This window comes from Cyprinus carpio, chromosome B5, assembly GCF_018340385.1.
Source record: "Cyprinus carpio isolate SPL01 chromosome B5, ASM1834038v1, whole genome shotgun sequence".
Lineage (NCBI taxonomy): Eukaryota > Metazoa > Chordata > Actinopteri > Cypriniformes > Cyprinidae > Cyprinus > Cyprinus carpio.
This window is the reverse complement of record NC_056601.1, coordinates 1,870,811-1,889,412: the sequence shown is the minus strand read 5'-3', so window position 1 is coordinate 1,889,412 and position 18,602 is coordinate 1,870,811. Positions and strand designations below refer to the sequence as shown.

At 37.4% G+C, this 18,602-nt stretch overlaps 1 protein-coding gene across 13 annotated transcripts in view; it reads right to left on the bottom strand.

Moving 5' to 3' along the window:
* The window catches only part of LOC109090333 (autism susceptibility gene 2 protein homolog), a 262,493-nt gene that overhangs the window by 163,701 nt on the left and 80,190 nt on the right, over positions 1 to 18,602 (bottom strand). For 12 of the 13 annotated variants that reach the window (XM_042723541.1, XM_042723542.1, XM_042723544.1 and 9 more), the window contains exons 3-4: positions 16,603 to 16,695; positions 9,117 to 9,152 (exon numbers count right to left, since the gene is read on the bottom strand). In XM_042723541.1, coding sequence (XP_042579475.1) covers positions 9,117 to 9,152; positions 16,603 to 16,695 — 129 coding nt within the window. The remainder of the gene's footprint in view (positions 1 to 9,116; positions 9,153 to 16,602; positions 16,696 to 18,602) is intronic. The other variant, XM_042723547.1, reaches the window with a different exon arrangement.

Genomic DNA, 18,602 nt, shown 5'->3' with positions numbered 1-18,602 from the left:
CTAAGAATGTATGACAGATTCCAAAAAAAACTAAACAAAGCAGAACAACTCTATTTAACATTGATAATCATAAGAAATGTTTCTTGAGCATTGTTACATCCCTCATTAATCAGTTATGGTTCATCTAGGAATATTGTTTTTGTATTTATTGTATTTATTTTGAATTTTTAGACATTTTTAACTACCAATAATCCAATACTGAAACATCCAGCTCTTTTTATAGGAGGGTCTCTGGGTTAGTTGAGAGACTAGGTGGGAGTGACTGGGCCATGAAAGGGTTAAAAAAACCTCTAATGTAAGGATAATATGCTTTTTCACCCATTTTATTATCTGCCAGAAATCTGAACTGGTAGAGCACTGTGCAAGCAACACCAAGTTCATAGGTTCGATCCTCAAGGAAAACAAAGACAGATAAATGCAAACCTTGAATGCACTTGAAGTCACTTTGAATAAAAGCAGCTGCCAAAATATAATGTAGGAGTTTGAAAAAAATCACTATAACACAAGCTATAATAATAATAATAATAATAATAATAGTTATGCTTGCTTTGGCAGGCACCATGAAAAATTAAAGAATGAAAGACAACAGACAATATTAATAGTATGAAAGAAAGGTGAAGAGGGTCACATTTCATTTGAAGTCTGCCGAGACTTGAAGACAGAGTGGGTTTTAATTATAAAAAAAAAAAAAAAAAAAAAAAAAAAAAAAAAAAAAAGGACATTTTCCACATTCCTTCTAAATAATATCTTAATTCATAATGTCATAATGGAAAGTTGTTTTGAAACAGGCTGAAGAAACAAGCTTTTGAATATGTATTAACTTACATCTGCGAGCTGCATATTAAGTCAGGCCTTGGGACAATCATTGCAGGCATATTTTCATTTGTAGAGCTTAATTCAGAAAGCATGCCGGACCACACAGCCATGAATAATTAAAGACTAAACAGCATTAAGAGCAAAAAAGCTTAAACAGGAAAAGCAATTAGCAGTTAATTCCCCACATCTGAACTACGCTCACATTTCCTTTCCATTCTCTCGCTTTAAGCCGAGAGAATGGAAAGAGGGTCCATCTCCAGTGGAAAAGAAAAGCAATCCAAGGTGAAAATGAAGTTACCATTCATCACTATTCAAAGAGAAAAGCCTTTGCAGCTGCTTTAACGCTATGTTGTGCGGTCTGTGAAAAATATTTTCGTTTCCATTGAGTCGCTGCGTCTCAGAACCGTCTTTATGTTTAGCTACTGGACTATGCAAGTGTGTGTTTCATCTCGGCTCCCATGAAGGGACCAAAAGCCTCTTTGTGTGTGTGTGTGTGTGTGTGAGTGAGAGAGAGAGAGGCCTCGAAGCTTCTACCTTTATCTCCCTGTGTGACTGATGTGTTGAAACCCTGCTGAGGTTAACAGCACTTTTTATCTGTTGCTAGCAGCAACAGCCAGGTTTCCCCGGTGAGAGGGGAGAAACAGGACCGGGCTGTTCAGTGGGCCGCAAACAGCGATAAACAAATATGGCTTTCACCCAGAAACACACCCCTCGGACACACACACACACACACACACACACGCACACACACACACACGCACACACACACACACACACACACACACACACAAAGTATAGGATATTGTCAGAGCTATAACCCCAGCGCTTCTTGTTCAAATGCACCAGAGGGCTGACACTGAGAAAATATCTCTAAACCAGTTGCTCACAACCCCCCAAAAATAAAAAAATGGATTGCAGGCTTCCAGGTCTGTTCTTACAGGTGAAAAATACTATAAAAAAAGAAATGCACCAAAAAAAAAAAAACCTAAAAAAAAAAAAAAAAAAACATGCCTGATGCAAAAATATAAATTTTTCACCTTTAAGAGGTTAAAGGTGAACAAAAGCATTTATATAAGCATATATAAGGATTTTGTGTTTTGCTCCATAACTTTTTCACAGGTGAAATATAATTAAAAAACATTCTAGATTCTAATAATAATCTAGTTATGGTATAATAATAATAAAAATAATACATTATTATTATAAAATACATCATATATATAATACATTTTTTGAAGGGGAAAATGTTGTGCGTTTTATTTTCCTGACTACCAAACGAAGCTCATTAGTCGATCGTTAACCAGTAAGATTAGAATGTCATTTTTCTGGGTTTTATACAGGGCTTTAGCTTTATATGTGTGAATAGCAGTGCAAACAAGAACATGAGGATTCAATCGTCGCATAATGCACCGCTTCTGTGAAAGACAAAATAGCAGAAATTAAGTTTATAAAAGGAATAAAATAAATAAGATCAAATAAAATACAATAGGCTATAATATAATTAACAGATTAACAATAGGGGGGAAAAAACACTGCAACAAACAAGAAGGGCTACGCTCGTTTGTGTGACACTCTTAATGCACTTTATTTCTTTTCTTTATATCTTTATTTGATTTAATCCATCTGATCGCACAGACGCCTCACGAATACACAAACAACATTAGTTCTACTGTTGCCTGACATTTCAGCCATTCATCATCAAACTAAAATGCAGCCAACCAAACAAAAGTTGTGCTGTTTATTTTAAAAGGTCCGCTGTAAAATCAGCATGCAGCACCCAAACAAACATTTTTGCGCATGTGAAGGATTTTACACAGATATTAGAGCATGAGTGAAGTATAAAGCCATGTTTAGGCTACATGATGAATAGTAGTTATGCAAACAAATGTTACAAATATGGCAAAAATGGAAACATTTGGAATCTTGTGGTATGAGACAGACTCATTCGATCATTCGTACGATGAGATTGGTGGCATACGAATGTTTCATGAATCACACTGAACTCTGACGTAAGTTGATTTGTGTGCACGGATCTGCGCTTGTTTCTATGTTAGATTGATAAATGAGGCCCATTGTGTGCTGTGCCTGATCAATTAAACATGCAAACAAACAAATAAATAAATAAAGCATAGCACATGCATAGTGTAAATGAACACACCTACAGTAAATGTGCAACAATCTCCTAATCATGGTAAAATTAAAGCCTGGCCTCTCTCCGTCAGGTCTGTATGTAACAAATTCAAGAATGATTCTGTATCCCTCAGATTCAAAACACCTTAACCCCTCTCTAATCAGTTCCAACACATCAAACAGCTCCAAAAAGAATATTTAATGCTGATAGAATCAGTCTATTCCACATCAGAAACCAGAAAGCACTTTCTCACCAATAAATGGTGCGTAACAGAGGTTACTTTGCCTGAGGTTGCACTGCTCCCCACGTTCTCCATGTGGGTGGTGTTACAGCCGCAGGTGCTGTGATCTGAACACCAGTGGGTGTCTGTTGCAGAATGGAGGCGTTTGATCCATGACAAGAAGATGGAGGCCATCTTTATTTGTCATTTTGGTTCATATCCGTGTCAGGAGTCCTTTGAAGCACCCTTGATGTATGATAATCATGCAGGTGCTCCCTAAGCACACGATTTTATATGTCATTGTTAAGTACCAACAATATTTGCTGTCGTTTCGTGCAAGACACAAGAATGACACTGGCTCTAATCTTGTGTGAACAGCGGCGCACATCAGTTTTCAGACTGAAAGAGAGGTCAGATTGTAAAATAAAGAAACAAGTCACTTGAAGCCAAGCATTAGTGTTTTTACCAAATGTAAGAGGTGGTCTCAGGCCCCCTTGGCAGCGTGATAAAATACAAATACAAATACAAACTGAAGTCAGTTTACACCACTACATAAAAAAGGACAAAGATAATTGCGACTTTTTATCTCAAACTTTTGACTTTTTTTTTTCTCAGAACTGCAAGATATAAACAATTGCAATTCCGACCTTTTCTTGGAATTGCGTGATTATTTCTCACAATTCTAAATTTATACTTGCAACTGTGAGCTTATATCTCACAATCCAAAGAAAAAAAAAATCAGAATAGTTAGTTTATATTACACAATTCTGAGGAAAAATAAGAAAATGCACTAAGCAAATTAGTATTGTTATATATTATATATTATTTAATTTACTGACAAATACCACGTTTTAGCATTACTCTAACTAAATGAAGAGCAAAACAGGCAAGTTAGCTGTCTAAATAATGCATAATTTTATACATTTTATAATTTTTATGCTGCCACAGAATGATGGGAAATGTAGTATGGTTCCACACAGATCAGCTCACACATTTAGTTAAATGAGTAGAACAAAAATGATAACCTAATTCTTCATCAGCAGTACACAAAATGCATGCAAACTAAATGCTACAGTCCATGTTCAGAATTACAACTTACAATAATCAAAAACAATTTGTTTGCACCATAAGACTGTAACTGACTCAGCCTGGCATAATGAAAACCCGAAGTTTCCCAAAGGTAATTAGAAATCATGTGCATTCAACTCATAAATGCAATCATTCTGACACATGACTTGAATGCCGCAATTTAAATAAATGCTGTTCTACTGTTCATTTTTCACTATCCTGAAAAAAAACAACAACAACAAAAAAAAAACATTTGTATATAAAGAGCTAGGCAATTTTGCAATAACAACAAAGACCCTTGGAGCATGTGGTCACATGTATTAATCTATCAGTGCATTCAATGTGGTTCATCCAAACTGAATTTAGAGTCCAAACTCTGTTTATAGCTAGGCTTGAATAAGCTGCTGCCACTGGGGGCCGAACTAACAACTTTCCAGGTGATGGCCCACTTATCCAGCCGGAAGCCTTCATCTCCCTCCATCATCCCTCCTGACATCTCTCTCTCTCTGTGTGCGTTAGCCTTTAGCACTCTCACTCCTAGCAGACGATTACGAACACTACGTGAAGTGTCGGAGTGGCCCCAGGGGCCCCTGACCGTAACACTGTGCCTTGAATTCTGGAAGATAACAGACTCATGCACATAAACAAGAACACACACACACACACACACACACACACACACACACACACACACAGAAACTTGTGCCTGGAGCTCTTGGTGCTTTGTTAATCTCATGAGCACACACACACAGAGTGAAGGGCCAAAGGGCCCGACTACACATAACCAGATTTGATGGAACTAGTGTCAAAGTGAAACACCCTGCTATATTCTGCCTTCTTCTTGACTTTCTGCACTTCCCTCTCTGTTTTCTCTCTTTTATCTCACTCACAACATCGTGTAAAGAGGACAAGGTTCGTGGCTCTTTGGTCATGTTTTCTCAGCCTAAACTGATATGACAGTCGAGGCTTACGACTGCTACAGGCCTTTTACAGAGAGGCTTTCTTTCAGTTGCCATGTCGGAATGTCGCCATAAGGAAACATGAGTTTAACATGCTCTATTTTTCACTGAGAAGGGGAAAAAAACAACATGACAATTGTCTCTTGCCGTCTAGAGGACATAAATCATGACAAGAATAACTAAACTAGTTTTATTCTGGTAAAGATCTTCATGGAGATATTGTCATGCTTAATTGTAGGGGTGTCGCGATATACCGGTATTGACGACAACCATGATATTCAAACCATGAAATATCGACATCATGTTGATTTAGGGTGTGACGATATACGTCCAATATTATACAGACAGTAAGTTGCCATTATTTTACTAGTCATGGAATGGGAATTGTTACATTAACCTGTTAACGGTGGTTTCCTGTGTTCATATATTTTAAAAAAGGGGTGATTCTTTTAATAAGTACTGCCTTTTCTTTACTTGTCTAATTTTTGCATTTGTATTTGCAATCAAGGCCAATACATGTGCGTAGCACTTGATTTCTTTGTTCAAATCTATTACAAAATTAAAAGAAATCTAAAAAAACTGAGCGACCACATTGCTATATTAAACTCTGTAAAATGTTAAGTTGGTCGCAGTGCCACACACTTAAAGCCCAGGTATACTTCACTTTCTGCGTTTCGTTCAGTCTCGCGCACAGCCGCCTTCGCACAGCTTTTAAAGGACACACATCTGCGGATTAGCGCAGATTTATTAGTTCGACACTCTTACAAGGGTTTCAATAAGTTTTGCATAGTATTTTCTTTACTCTTTACTTGAAAAACTTTCTAAAAACGGTTATATTTTATGCATTTTGAATTTTTAGGTCAGCATTTCCATCTAATCAGCCAACAATGTCTTAAATAGCCTGCATAGCACTCCATCTTTTATAACATGGGATTTTGACCAAATATATTCAATCTCATGAAAAATACATGTACCCAGTGTTTATCAGTATCCTTATATTCCTTGGGTAAAAAGAAAAATTAAATAAAGTTAAAATTAATTTGGCTGATTCCCAAAGGTTTTTATAGATACCGTGATATATCGATATTGTGAATTCTTTTGGCCACAATAACCGTGGTGTGAAAAATCTAATATCGTGACAGCCCTACTTAATTGATATAGTCTATTTCATAATTTCTACAAAACTTACAATAGTAGATCAAAAAAACTATTTAAGCAGTAGTCTAGGGCATCAACATGTTATTAATATGATATTATCATGTTATTATTATTATTATTATATATATATATATATATATATATATATATATATATATATATATATATATCTATATATCTATCCAACCATATATATGTATCTATCTATATATATATCTATCTATATATATATATATATATATATATATATATATATATATATATATATATATATATATATATATATATATATATATACCGCTCAAAATTTAGGGTCAGTAAGATTTTTTTTTTAGAAAGTAATTCATTCATTCATTCATTCATTAGTTAGTTAGTTCTTTAATTCTGCAAGGATGCATTCAACTGATCAGAAGTTACAGTATTGTCACAAAAAAAGTATTAAAATGTATTTAAAATAAATGCTGTTCTCAGGTCAATTATTTTGTATCCCAGAAAAAAAGCATCACGTTTCCACAAAAATGTTGGGCAGTACAACTGTTATCAAAATTGATAATAATTAGAAATTTAGATTTTTTTTGAGCACCAAATCTCCATATTAGAATGATTTCTGAAGGATCACGTGACACTGAAGACTGGAGTAATGATGCTGAAAATGTAGCCATAACAGGAATTAATCATATTTTTTAAATATATTTCAATATTACTGTGTGTGTGAGTGTGTGTGTTTCTGACCAAATAAATTCAGTCTTACTGAGAATAAGAGACTTCCTTCAAAAAAATAAATTATTACATTTATATTTATATATATGGAAACAGCTAGAAATGTCAGAAAATGATTTCTTTCCATTTGCAAATGGCCAAACAATAAAAGAGGTTGAGTACTGACTGCATGACAGAATGAGTCCTGAAACATTTAAACTCTTGTCTCTTCATGCTGACAAAACATATGAAATAAATAACCTAGCAGCTCATAGTGGCAGTCGTTACCTGACATTCTCAGGAGACAGGTAATGTCAGTGTGTATGCATCTGTGTGTGTGTGTGTGTGTGTGTGTGTAACCCTAACCCTCAAACAAACAAACAAACAAACATTTGAGCATCTGATGAAAAGTGAGCTTTCTGTCATGCATAGACAGCGATCCTGTGACATGTTGCTTGACATGCCTGCGGAAATTTAGCATATAAAATGCACTGCTGCTTTTGAATATTTCACAAGGGTATACAACACATTTTTTTTCTCGCAGTTTCGGTGTCAAGTGTATACTGCACTTTCAAATAAAGTACAGGGAATATATTCATAGATAATATGATCATCTTTAGAGTAAGAAGAACAGTAAATCAATAATACAATGAATCCCTGCAATTTCCAAAGCTTATTTTCATCCATAAGAAGAGCACAGCAGAGTATTGAACATGGAATGAAAACCAGTGAACAATTCTACACATAACACAATCATTATGAAACATGAAAATCTCATGAATGCATCATACGGTTCTAATGAAAAAACAAGAAACAAAAACAAAAACAAAAAACAGGAAGGAAACAGTTAATCTACTCTAATCTAATTATATTCCAAATAAACACTCTAAACCAGGAGCTTTTTTTATTGGGACCTCCTTCTGAAATATAAAAGTGGCCTATATTTTCACATATAAAAACACATTTATTAATATGTTAACCTTAGGGGTGAATATGCAGTGACCTTAAAAACACCAAATATTTCATTTTAATGTTTTAAATATACTTATTACACTTTTTAATTATATTTGTTACCTAATTAAATGTTTTTATTGTTATTATTGTTATTTTATTGCTAATTATTTAGAATATAAATGTTAATATATTATTATTAAATACAGTAATAATATTCTAAATAATAATATAATAAAATATAATGATTAATCTCATTATTGCTGACCAGTTTTGACCAGAAAAATGAAATATTACTATTATCAAATGTGAATTAAAAAATTTTAAGTTTTTTTTTTTTTTGTTGTTTGTTTGTTTATTTTTGTTTTTATGTTTTTATATTTTTATGTTTTTTTGGTTTAGTTTTTTTGTGAATCATTAGCATCACTTTGCAACCTTGAGTTTGAAAACCTCTGCTCAAAGCGAGTGACGGTTCAGTCCGGCCTTCAGTTGCACATGCACACATAAGCAGTAGCAAACTTCAGTCCTCATGGAAGATAATTATCTAGCTAGTTAGCTACTGTAGCTGTAAACATAATGACAGTTTAACTAACACGGTTCAACCTACCAAGGTTATTATCAAACGGTCTTAAAATGAGTTCATCCGAAAGAAAACCAACACTACAGGACATCAAATTAAGGCTAATGCTCACTTCGGCACCCCTTGCGGCAACACAGCAAAACCAAAATTGAGCTTGCATAACCAGAAGCATAAGATTTGTTTCCAGCCTCATCCAAATAAAACCAAATCAAAATCTCTGAATGGCTTTCAAACAAGCTCTAACCGATGACCACAGCAGACCGTAGAAGAAGACATCGCCAGTGACACTTTAAACGACCAGACCACTGGAAATAAAATGGTCGTAAATATAAAGAAAGGCTCATTTACCCAAGGTGCAACGGGACACCTTTCACCATTTAATCAGTCAGTCACCCAAGAGTGATGTCCCTAATATCATGATTCCACCATTTCACTGTTTAACATAATTAAAATGTCCGCTGCCGGGGCCATAAACGGGAGGAGAGGATACTGTAATTCTGCCGTAAAGCCGCAGAGCGTGAAAATGTCACTTACCGAGTACCCTCGTCCTGACAGAGAGTGAGTGGAGCTCTGGGGGAGAGAGAGAGAGAGAGAGAGACAAAGAGAGAGAGAACAACGTTGACCTTTGAGGGATACTATGAGATGACAGAGACATGATGAAGCTCTAGCACTTTAATATCGATATTCACATTAACCTTTTTCCCACCCTTCGTTCCTATCGTTCGCCTAATGACATTCCTGATTCCTTTCTCTCTCTCTCTCTCTCTCTCTCTCTCTCTCTCTCTCTCTTCAAGACCTGCTAAAACACATGACTCATATGACTCGAGCCCTGGACAAACTGGCCGTTCACTTCGGCGAGAATTTGGGTTTATCTTAAAATGAGCTTTCAGCAGGACACCTACATTGTTAATCTAGAAAAACACCTGGTTTCCTCCTGTGAATTTCTGAAAAAAAAAGAGTATGCAGTTACTAAGGTCTTCTGAGTGGCATTGCTGTGTTGATTCTAAGGCAATATAGCCCATTTCTATTGTGTTGGGTAGTTGCTTAAATCTGGTCCATAGATGGCTTGGGTCTCACTTCTTTCACCTGGTAATGGCACATTTTTCTTTAAAAAGTCAGATGATTTCATCACCAAGAAAGCACAAATGGTTTAATATGAAGCTTAATACGTGAACAAACCATCTAAACCCTGTGAGCATTAATAGCCTTACCCTCTAACAACATTTTATGCAAACATGTTTCAAAATCTGAAGCCTTTCCGTGGTGTACTGTGCATTCAACGAAACATTCCAGGCATTAACTTAGTAATACATAGTCAAATGAATCTTATATAGCAGGTTACATCATTTTCCAGAACTGTGTCATAGATTGTCATCATAAAGGAAATGACATTTCAGATCAGAACCAAGTCACCCAGCGTTTGCATCCATTTTCCATGCTGTTGCATCAGCCCTTGTCAGTTTATGGTAAATGAGGGGGAACGAAAGCATTTTATTTTGCCGTGACAGATTCCTTGTCAGATTCAGATTCATATAGAGGCTTTTAAAACTGTTCAGGGCTGCCTGAGCGAGTCAACAACAACAACTAGAAGTTACACAGAGTGCTAAAGCTAGTTTTAGACTCCAGAAGGTCTAACAATTCAACAATCCAAACAAATCACACTTGCCTATGAATGAACGTCATTCAGCATCATTAAAAAAAAAACTACTTAAATGTTCTAATTTAACCAAAGCGAATCCTGGCTTAATCTAAGCCATGACTGTTAAACCAGGCCTATATGTTTTGTCATTAATCACACTTTATTTAAAGGTCCAATTCTTGCTATTAACAAACCATTAACTATGAATTATGCCTCAATGAACTCCTAATTTGCTGCTTATTAATAGTTAGTAAGGTAGTTGTTATTGGATCTAGAATATGCTCGTGCAGAATATGTGCTTTATAAGAACTAATAAACAGCCAATATGTTAATAATAGGCATGCTAATAAGCAACTATAACAGTGAGAATTTGTCCCTATACTAAAATGTTCCCTATTTTTTAAGTTAACAAGATTTTCAGAAGCACAAAGTTTTCAGTTGTGTCCATAAAATAATGAAATAATGTGCAGAAATTCTGACCGCCTACATTTCTTTCATGTTTTCAGAACCTTTATCTGAGACTGCTGTGCCATCATTTGAATGAGTTACCACTTTTTTATACACTGGCCTACTACTGTGGTATCATTGACTTTAGATTTGCCTGCCCAATACTTTGCATTAACAAAAAAAAAAAACCTTTTTGTTTTTGGTCACTTTACATGTTGGTCAGGCCGCCTTCCTGTCAGCATGGCCAGAGTAAAGCCTAAACTAATTTGAGTATTTACAAAGCAGGGAATTCTCTACAAGTGGACATACATGTTAAATTCAACATGAAATGAAAATTCTGTCTGTTTTCTAAATGCATGTTATTGATGTTATATCTCACACACGCTAAACAATTTCATTAAAGCATCTGCTAAATGCATAAATGTAAGTCCACTGATACATTACTGTACTTCCAGGTCACTGCTGATTCTCAGCCTTTGCTGAAATATTGCAAATGAAACAAATAACCGCTCTGCAGATGAAGTACTACATTCCACAAACCTTAGGAAACAAGTAAAGCCATAATCCACATAAGCCACACTAGCTTGAATGAGAACCACAGCCTGTTACAGACATCTCCAGACTAGACGGCAACTTCCACATCCACAGACTAGGCCTGAATACCAATCTCCTGCTCTCTCTCCCATCATTTCCCCCCTCTTTCTGCCTCTTTCCTCTGTGCGATTGGCAATTTCTGCCTCTGTCTCAGGGGGTGACTTTTCTGCAAGATCAATTTTGTCCTTGCACAGAATCCAGTCACACACACACACACACACCTGCTACAGGGGTTTAACCCTCATCAGTTCCTCTGTTCTCACTCTCACTCAGTACAAACTCCCACTGTGACAATTAGAGAAGTGTTCCTGAGAAAACCCGGGAAGGCGGCACTGCAGGATCCAAATACTTTTCCAGAACCCTTCTATCTCTCTCTCACAGAAAAGCGAGGAGGCGTAACGTACGGAGAAGAGCGAGTGGGTGCAAGGCTCACTGGGAGGCCAAAAAATTTGTAGAGTTAGCCTTACAATGCCTCGGTTCCTTCACATTGCCACATTCAGAGTTGAAAGGGAGACTTATTTAAATGATAATGAGGAACAATACGTTGGATTTAGTGCTGCAGCGAGAGGAGGAAAAATCCATTACACCATCCGCGGTTCATAAGCCATGGGGCTGGGCCACATCTAAACACGCTCCCTTAAAAGCCATTATACGCAGCACTCAATGGATTTGCCTAGCACTTAGGACTTCAAAACAGGATTAAGATGCAGGCAGCGAGAGAATGAGAGAAAGGCGAATGTGAAAGGGGGAGAAACGGGGCGGTAGGGCGAGCGGGACAGGAGCTGTTTTGGGGTTAACCAAACAACCTCTTTAAAAAGAAATGGGGGCGAACCCGCTTCTTAATCCAAACCCATTCTTGACCCCCACCTCTCGCATCACTCTACACTTCTTGGGCCCAGACAGATTTGGTGACAAGTGGGAGGGGGCGGATTCTTTAGCTACGGACCAGACTATTGGTTAAGATAGGGCAGCGGATGAAAAGAAGCCAATCGGGACGCAACGGAGCGTGAAGTCAGCGAGCGAACAGACGGCTGAGATGCAGTAGGTGTTGCCGGGTCTCCCTGGGCAGCTTCTGTGACATGGTGGGTGGGTTCGAATCTATAAGAGTCATTACCAACGGGCCAGATCCACTCCAAACTCGAAAACATCCTCGCTGTTCAGAAACACAAAAGCTTCTGTGGTCAGCTTAGACATAGCATGTTTATTTGGACGCAAATGAGATTATAAGGGACAAATACAATTCTACAGTGATTAATGAAACAAGACTTATGAACTTCACCTGTAGAGTAATAAAATTGAAAAAAGTTGCATAAATGTCGAACTACAATTTATTTATTTTTTTGAAAATGTTTAATGTTTTTTTTTATATTATTGTCATTTAAAATGACTGTTTTCCATTTTAATACATTTTAAAATGTCATTTACAGTATTTCTTTGATCAAAGCTGAATTTTCAGCATCATTACTCCAGTCTTCAGTGTCACATGATCCTTCAGAAATCATTCTAATATGCTGATTTGGTCCACAAGAAATATTTATCATCATTATCAGTGTTGAAATCAGTTGTTCTGCTTAATATCTTGGTAGAAACCATGATTTTTAAGGAATTTTAATGAACAGAAAGCTTGCCAGAGCATTCATTTGAGGTAATTGTATTATAAATGTCATTTTTGATCGATTAAAAAGTGCCTTTGCATATATATTAATATCTTAAAGGAAATGTTACTGGCCGGACTTTTCAGCTGTAGTGTATACTGAAAGAGGGAATCAAGCCACATCTAAGGACCAGAATACACCTTAGCAACTACTTAACATCCATCCAGAACACAAGCAACAACAACCACATAGCAACACCTTGGCCCACCCTGTGTTTTGAATGTGTTTAGTTGTTATATGTTGTAGCATAACTACACATCAATCATTCTTTCCATATAATAATATTTAATCGTTTGTAACGTCATTTTTTATTTTCTTTGTGAACACATTAATATTACACAGTGCAAATCAAGTATGCAATTCCTGAGTGTTGTGTTTGATTAGTGTGAAAGTCAGGAACGTTGACATCAAGATCACAATGCAAAAACATCACATAAAAATCTGAGTGGTTTCCACATTTGAAAGAGGTCCAGATTGGAATTGAAAATGTCAGATGAAATGTCAGAAACACTGTACAGACTGTCATCCAAAAACCAGATCTGTGTCACATTTGAGCGTGAAAATAAAAATCAGATTCGAACCATATTCAGCTGTGATCTGCGAGTAGCCTAAGAGAGCAGACTCTACTCCCGTTTCAACGGTCTTGTTTTTATTCCAGTCGAATGGAAGAGTTTTGTCGGACTATCCTCATTAAATCATTAACACACTGTTTCTGTACTATCTTCACAAGAACCAAAGCCACGCTAAACAATTGGATGCGTTCCGTTAAAACTACGAAGATCTTAGCGAATGCACAACGCTAAAATGGCAAGCCCCCACATCGGCTGTTTTTCATATCACTGCGCTCCTGCCCCTAGTTCTTTGAGATGCTGCCATCCCCCTCGTTTGTTTCCATTTCCTTCAGCCCGAAAAAAGAAACCCAGTTCTATCCGCCTCTGAAGCGCAGAGATCGTTAGCTGGCGGCGCACACGCCTAAGCGTCTTTGAAGTGGGTATGAAAAGCGTATTTGGTATGCAAAGAAAATTAGCATGTATGGCGAATCACAAGAGAAGATTTTTTACACCATTTAACGACGTGACAGTGATGAAAGATGATCCTGTTTACAAAACTAGCGTTAGCGCAACAGGACGGGATGGAATGAGCTCGGCGGATCTCCGGCTGTCTGAGTCTTTCTCTCACTCCGAGATGGACAGATAGGCCTACAGATGACACGGATATGGCGCTCTGCATTTTAGCACCATTTCTTTGGCAGGAGATTAGAGGGAAATGTCATATCTGGCACTGTCAGCCATTACAGTCTGCAATTTTCTGCAGTCTTTCAGCCCTCCCTCCTTCTCTCTGTCTGCCCGTTGTTCTGTCGCTTTTTGCTGTCAAAACTGTCAGCCTGGATCACGCTTTTATCTGCCTCGAGCTCGCTTCTCTCTCTTCCTTGCTCTCCCTCTCTGACTTTTTCATGAAAAACAGCCTTTTGCACAAATTCATAAATGATGGCGGTGAAGGGTGGGAGGGGGAAAGCGAAGACAGAAATTTCCCTCCGAATCCTTAACAGCCTAAGCATCACATTTAATCTCTTCATTAAAAACATTTTATTCTTTTCATCATCTTCTCCTCCCTTCATCCTCGGCTCGCTGAGGCGCGCAGCCTTGCCGTCTCTGTATTACAGATCTATCCGAACGAATTTGCTGGGGATTTCGGACATGCGTTTGACAGGCGTTAGTTAGGGACGCGTCTTCAGCTAGTCTCGGGAGAATTAGACACAAATTCTCATTACCCCTCTCTCAATCACATAATTCCTTCATTCAGGCCCTAACCGACACCCTACCACTACTTTTTTCTCGAAGATATTTGGGTGCATTAGTAAAAAAACACAGGGAATCTTTTCTACAAAGACGCTGGTGAGAAAAATGCCCCGAGCTGACCGTGGGTTAACAAACTAACAGCTTATGAAACATATTAGATCAGTGATTCTTAAACTTTCTGACTCCATGGCATGACCTCAACTGTCCACAACATTATTCGAAGACCCAATGACTTTTACTGTTGATTTCTGGGTAAGGATTAAAGACAAAATAAATGTACTCAAAATTTCTAACTTAGCCTTTGGCTTTAATACAAAAATGGAAATTACTTTTAAATATATTTTATAAGATATATATATATAATTTATATAGATGCCACCTATATTATACCTTATAATTTTAATAAATACAATTGAAATGACAAAATAATAATACAATATTTACTATTTTATATTATAGTATTATATTCAAATACTATTAATAAAACATTAAAGTGCCCCTATTATGCCTTTTCGACTATTACCTTTCATGCAGTGTCATGTAGCTGTATGTGAACATAAACTATCTCCAAAGTTGTGATGCTGACAGTGCACGATAGACAAAGTTATTATCTGTAAAAAAAAAAAAAAGTGTCGGCTCGCAATCGCCGAAACGAGTCGTCAGGAATTTGAATCTTATTCTGTTACGGCTCTACGTCACAAAGTAACACATTTGCATAATGCCCGCCCACGTTTTAGGTCGCCAACTCACCTGCCCACAAACACAGTAAAGTTTCTATGTGGTTAACATCATTTCGAGAAGACGCTGTATCCTACGCTGTGAGAGTAAATTTGTTTGATCGCATTTCATAATTACCACAAACTTGTCAACACTTGACACTTACCACTGAGAAATGTCCTGCTCCAGTCGTGCTTGTGAATCAGTCTCTTGTCAATCAACCACTTCAACCGTTTCATCATCAGAAACCGGCTTGAGTTGGTAAGCTACAATCCATGCAATCTTTTCTATGTATTGACAAGTCTCAAGGCCTGTCATCTGTCAGCATCTGTCGGCAATTGGCGTTTGGTTTCCAACACGCGCTGTACGAGGTAGACCAATCCAGAGCCGTAGAGAGATCAATCACAAAGTACTGCGCCATCTAACCAACCAATCAATTCAATTCAATTCAAGTTTATTTGTATAGCGCTTTTTACGATACAAATCATTGCAAAGCAACTTTACAGAAAATTAAGTTTCTACAATACTTAGTAGTAGCTTATCAGTGATGACTGTCAGTTTATGTGCATATGGCAGAAATGTTCAGAAAAAATCAATAAAAGACGTAAACAAACAGACGATTAACACTATTAACAGCAATTATGCAATCAAACGTTTAGCAAAATGTGGCAGTGAGGGCTCACGGAAAGGAGGGGTCTAGAGAGACTGATTCTTTGAACTGCTTTGCACAAGTCTTTTATGAATCATTTAGTAATGAGGTCAAATTAAATCTATTTTCTGAGAAAACTAACATGTTTTTTGACCTTGCATGCATGTAAACCTGTTTTAGGAGACTCATAAAACAATATTAGCAAGCTTAAAAATTGCATAATAGGGGCACTTTATTACCTCTATAAACATACAGTACATATATCTAAGTAACCAACGTGATTTTTCATTTTTAGAAATAATTAAAAAAAAATAAACAAAATAAAATACCAAATAAGTTTTATAGTTTAAGCTGATGCAAAAAGACTTCTTGTGTATCCAACAGACATGTAAGAACACTTGAATGCACTTATAATTGAATGAGACATCTGCCTGTCTTTTAACAAATGTGGCTGTTAAATGCTTCTCCTATTGGTTTTTATGAATACTGGCGTCATGATGACACACTTCATTGTGCTTACCTCACTGAGCCGATCTTTGGAGCTGCTCCTGGGTGCTGTGTTCACCTCGGTCTCCTCCATTTTCTTCCCAGCCTGGCTCAGAAGACTCAAGGACTAGATAGAGCAAAGAAAAATAACACTTTAGAAGTAGGACAAGAGCTTTATATTGCTGCTGTAACCCTACAATAACACATGATCTGGAAAACCCAGCTCTTCACACATGTTTGGAGCACCACTGTGAAATGATGCACTCTTGTGTCCTCAAGCAGAGCCATATTATGTGAGCAAAACAATGTCTTTGTTGGGATGGACATGGACACTACAAGACAACAGAAAGACTTTAAAGAGTTTTACACGATATTCTAATCCAAGGACAACAAAGCAAATTTGAAAGGTGATTCTTTCATCTGTTCGCTTTGGAATTTTAGACTGGACTTCCCAAGAAGTGCCTAGCTGTGTCTGGAAATCAAGCATTGTTGTCTTTACCACTTTCATCTGGTGCACCCAGAGCATTAGCATGTGAAAACACAAAGTGTGTGTTTGGTAAGGTGAAGGTGATGTTTTTGCTGAAACAGAGAAAGGCAGCTGTATGTGTTCCTGCGATCTGATTGGTGGAAAAGCTCAGGGATGCTCTAGAAACTACCTGTTTGGCCTGCATTTGAAGATCCACTGATTTGAATGCATGCAAAAGGGCCACAGCTCACCTGGAAATGACATTCACTGACCTTTGCCATGTTTGGATGATCATCTGCAGATAAAGATACAAATGAAATGACAGACTGATCTGTATTTTGTCTAAAGGCTTGGCCATATTATTTTAATTATTGTAGCCTACATGATCGCGATTCAGATTTTGCATAAATATTTACATACAAAAAATATAATTTAGTTACATATATTTATACTTAAATGTTTAGATTTTCTTGCAACACAGCTGGAACAGTGTTGGTCGATCAGAACTAAATGAACAGTCCGTTTAAATGATGCAAGTGTGTGTGTGTTTGTGATCTAGTCCCAGTGTGTGTGCATAAGTATGAGCATGAGTATGTGTGTATTACTCAAGCAACTCTCATGCGTGTCCCCAGTGGCTTGCAGGTCTTGGCCCTGGTCTCCAGATCTCTACTCTAATTTAAACAGATCACTGCAACAATTAACCTTTCTGCTAAATATCAATTATAGCCCAAGGCAGAGCAGAATTAAAACGGTCATCAGCTAGTCTGACAGGTCCTGCATTCTGCCACCACCTGGTCATCGTTTCCTAGTCCCTTCTTCCCAGAGGACGCACGCAAGCCCCATTTAATTACCAGAGCCAATACTGAGCCAGCGCTGGAACAACAAGGCACCAGCACTGGATGACTGGTGCAATGAATTACCATTCAGTCGAGGTCAGAAGCGAAAAGCAGCAGGGTGATGAGGCACAGGCACGACGCTGGTGCTATGTTGAGGATTTAAAAAAAAAAAAAAAAAAAAAAAAAAGAGCTGCAGGTGGGCCTAATCAAGTCAGAGTAATTTGCCGTAGTCAAGACAGGGGCTTGATTCTGTCAGAAAAGCTGACAAGCTAATCAATCCCGCTATCTCCACGTAATCGGCAGGGCTGCTTAGAGAATCGTGGAATTGCTGGTGTGAATACTTGTAAAAGCAGGCAAAAGAGCGGGGGTCTCTGTGTGTGGTGTGCCAAAACATGGTTTTGATTTGTTTACAGAACACAGAATGAAAATTAATGTTTTCAAAAACACCGTCTTCACTAATGTGGAAACAGAAGTCTGATTTTGAGATTGCAGCATTGCAGTGTCAAGACTTTTGTCAGACGTTTTTTGGATATACCTCATGTGTTTCGTGAGACCTTACTTCAAATGGACTCAACCGAGGCTTCATGCACGCAGCTAGCTGAAGGTTTTGCAGGTCTGCCCCTGAGAGACTAATCATGCAAAGTGTTTCAAATGCATTTTAGTATTCCTCTGTTTGTGCTTTTTCTAGTTATAGATTCATGTCTTGTTTAGAAATGGTGCAAGGTCAAGCAT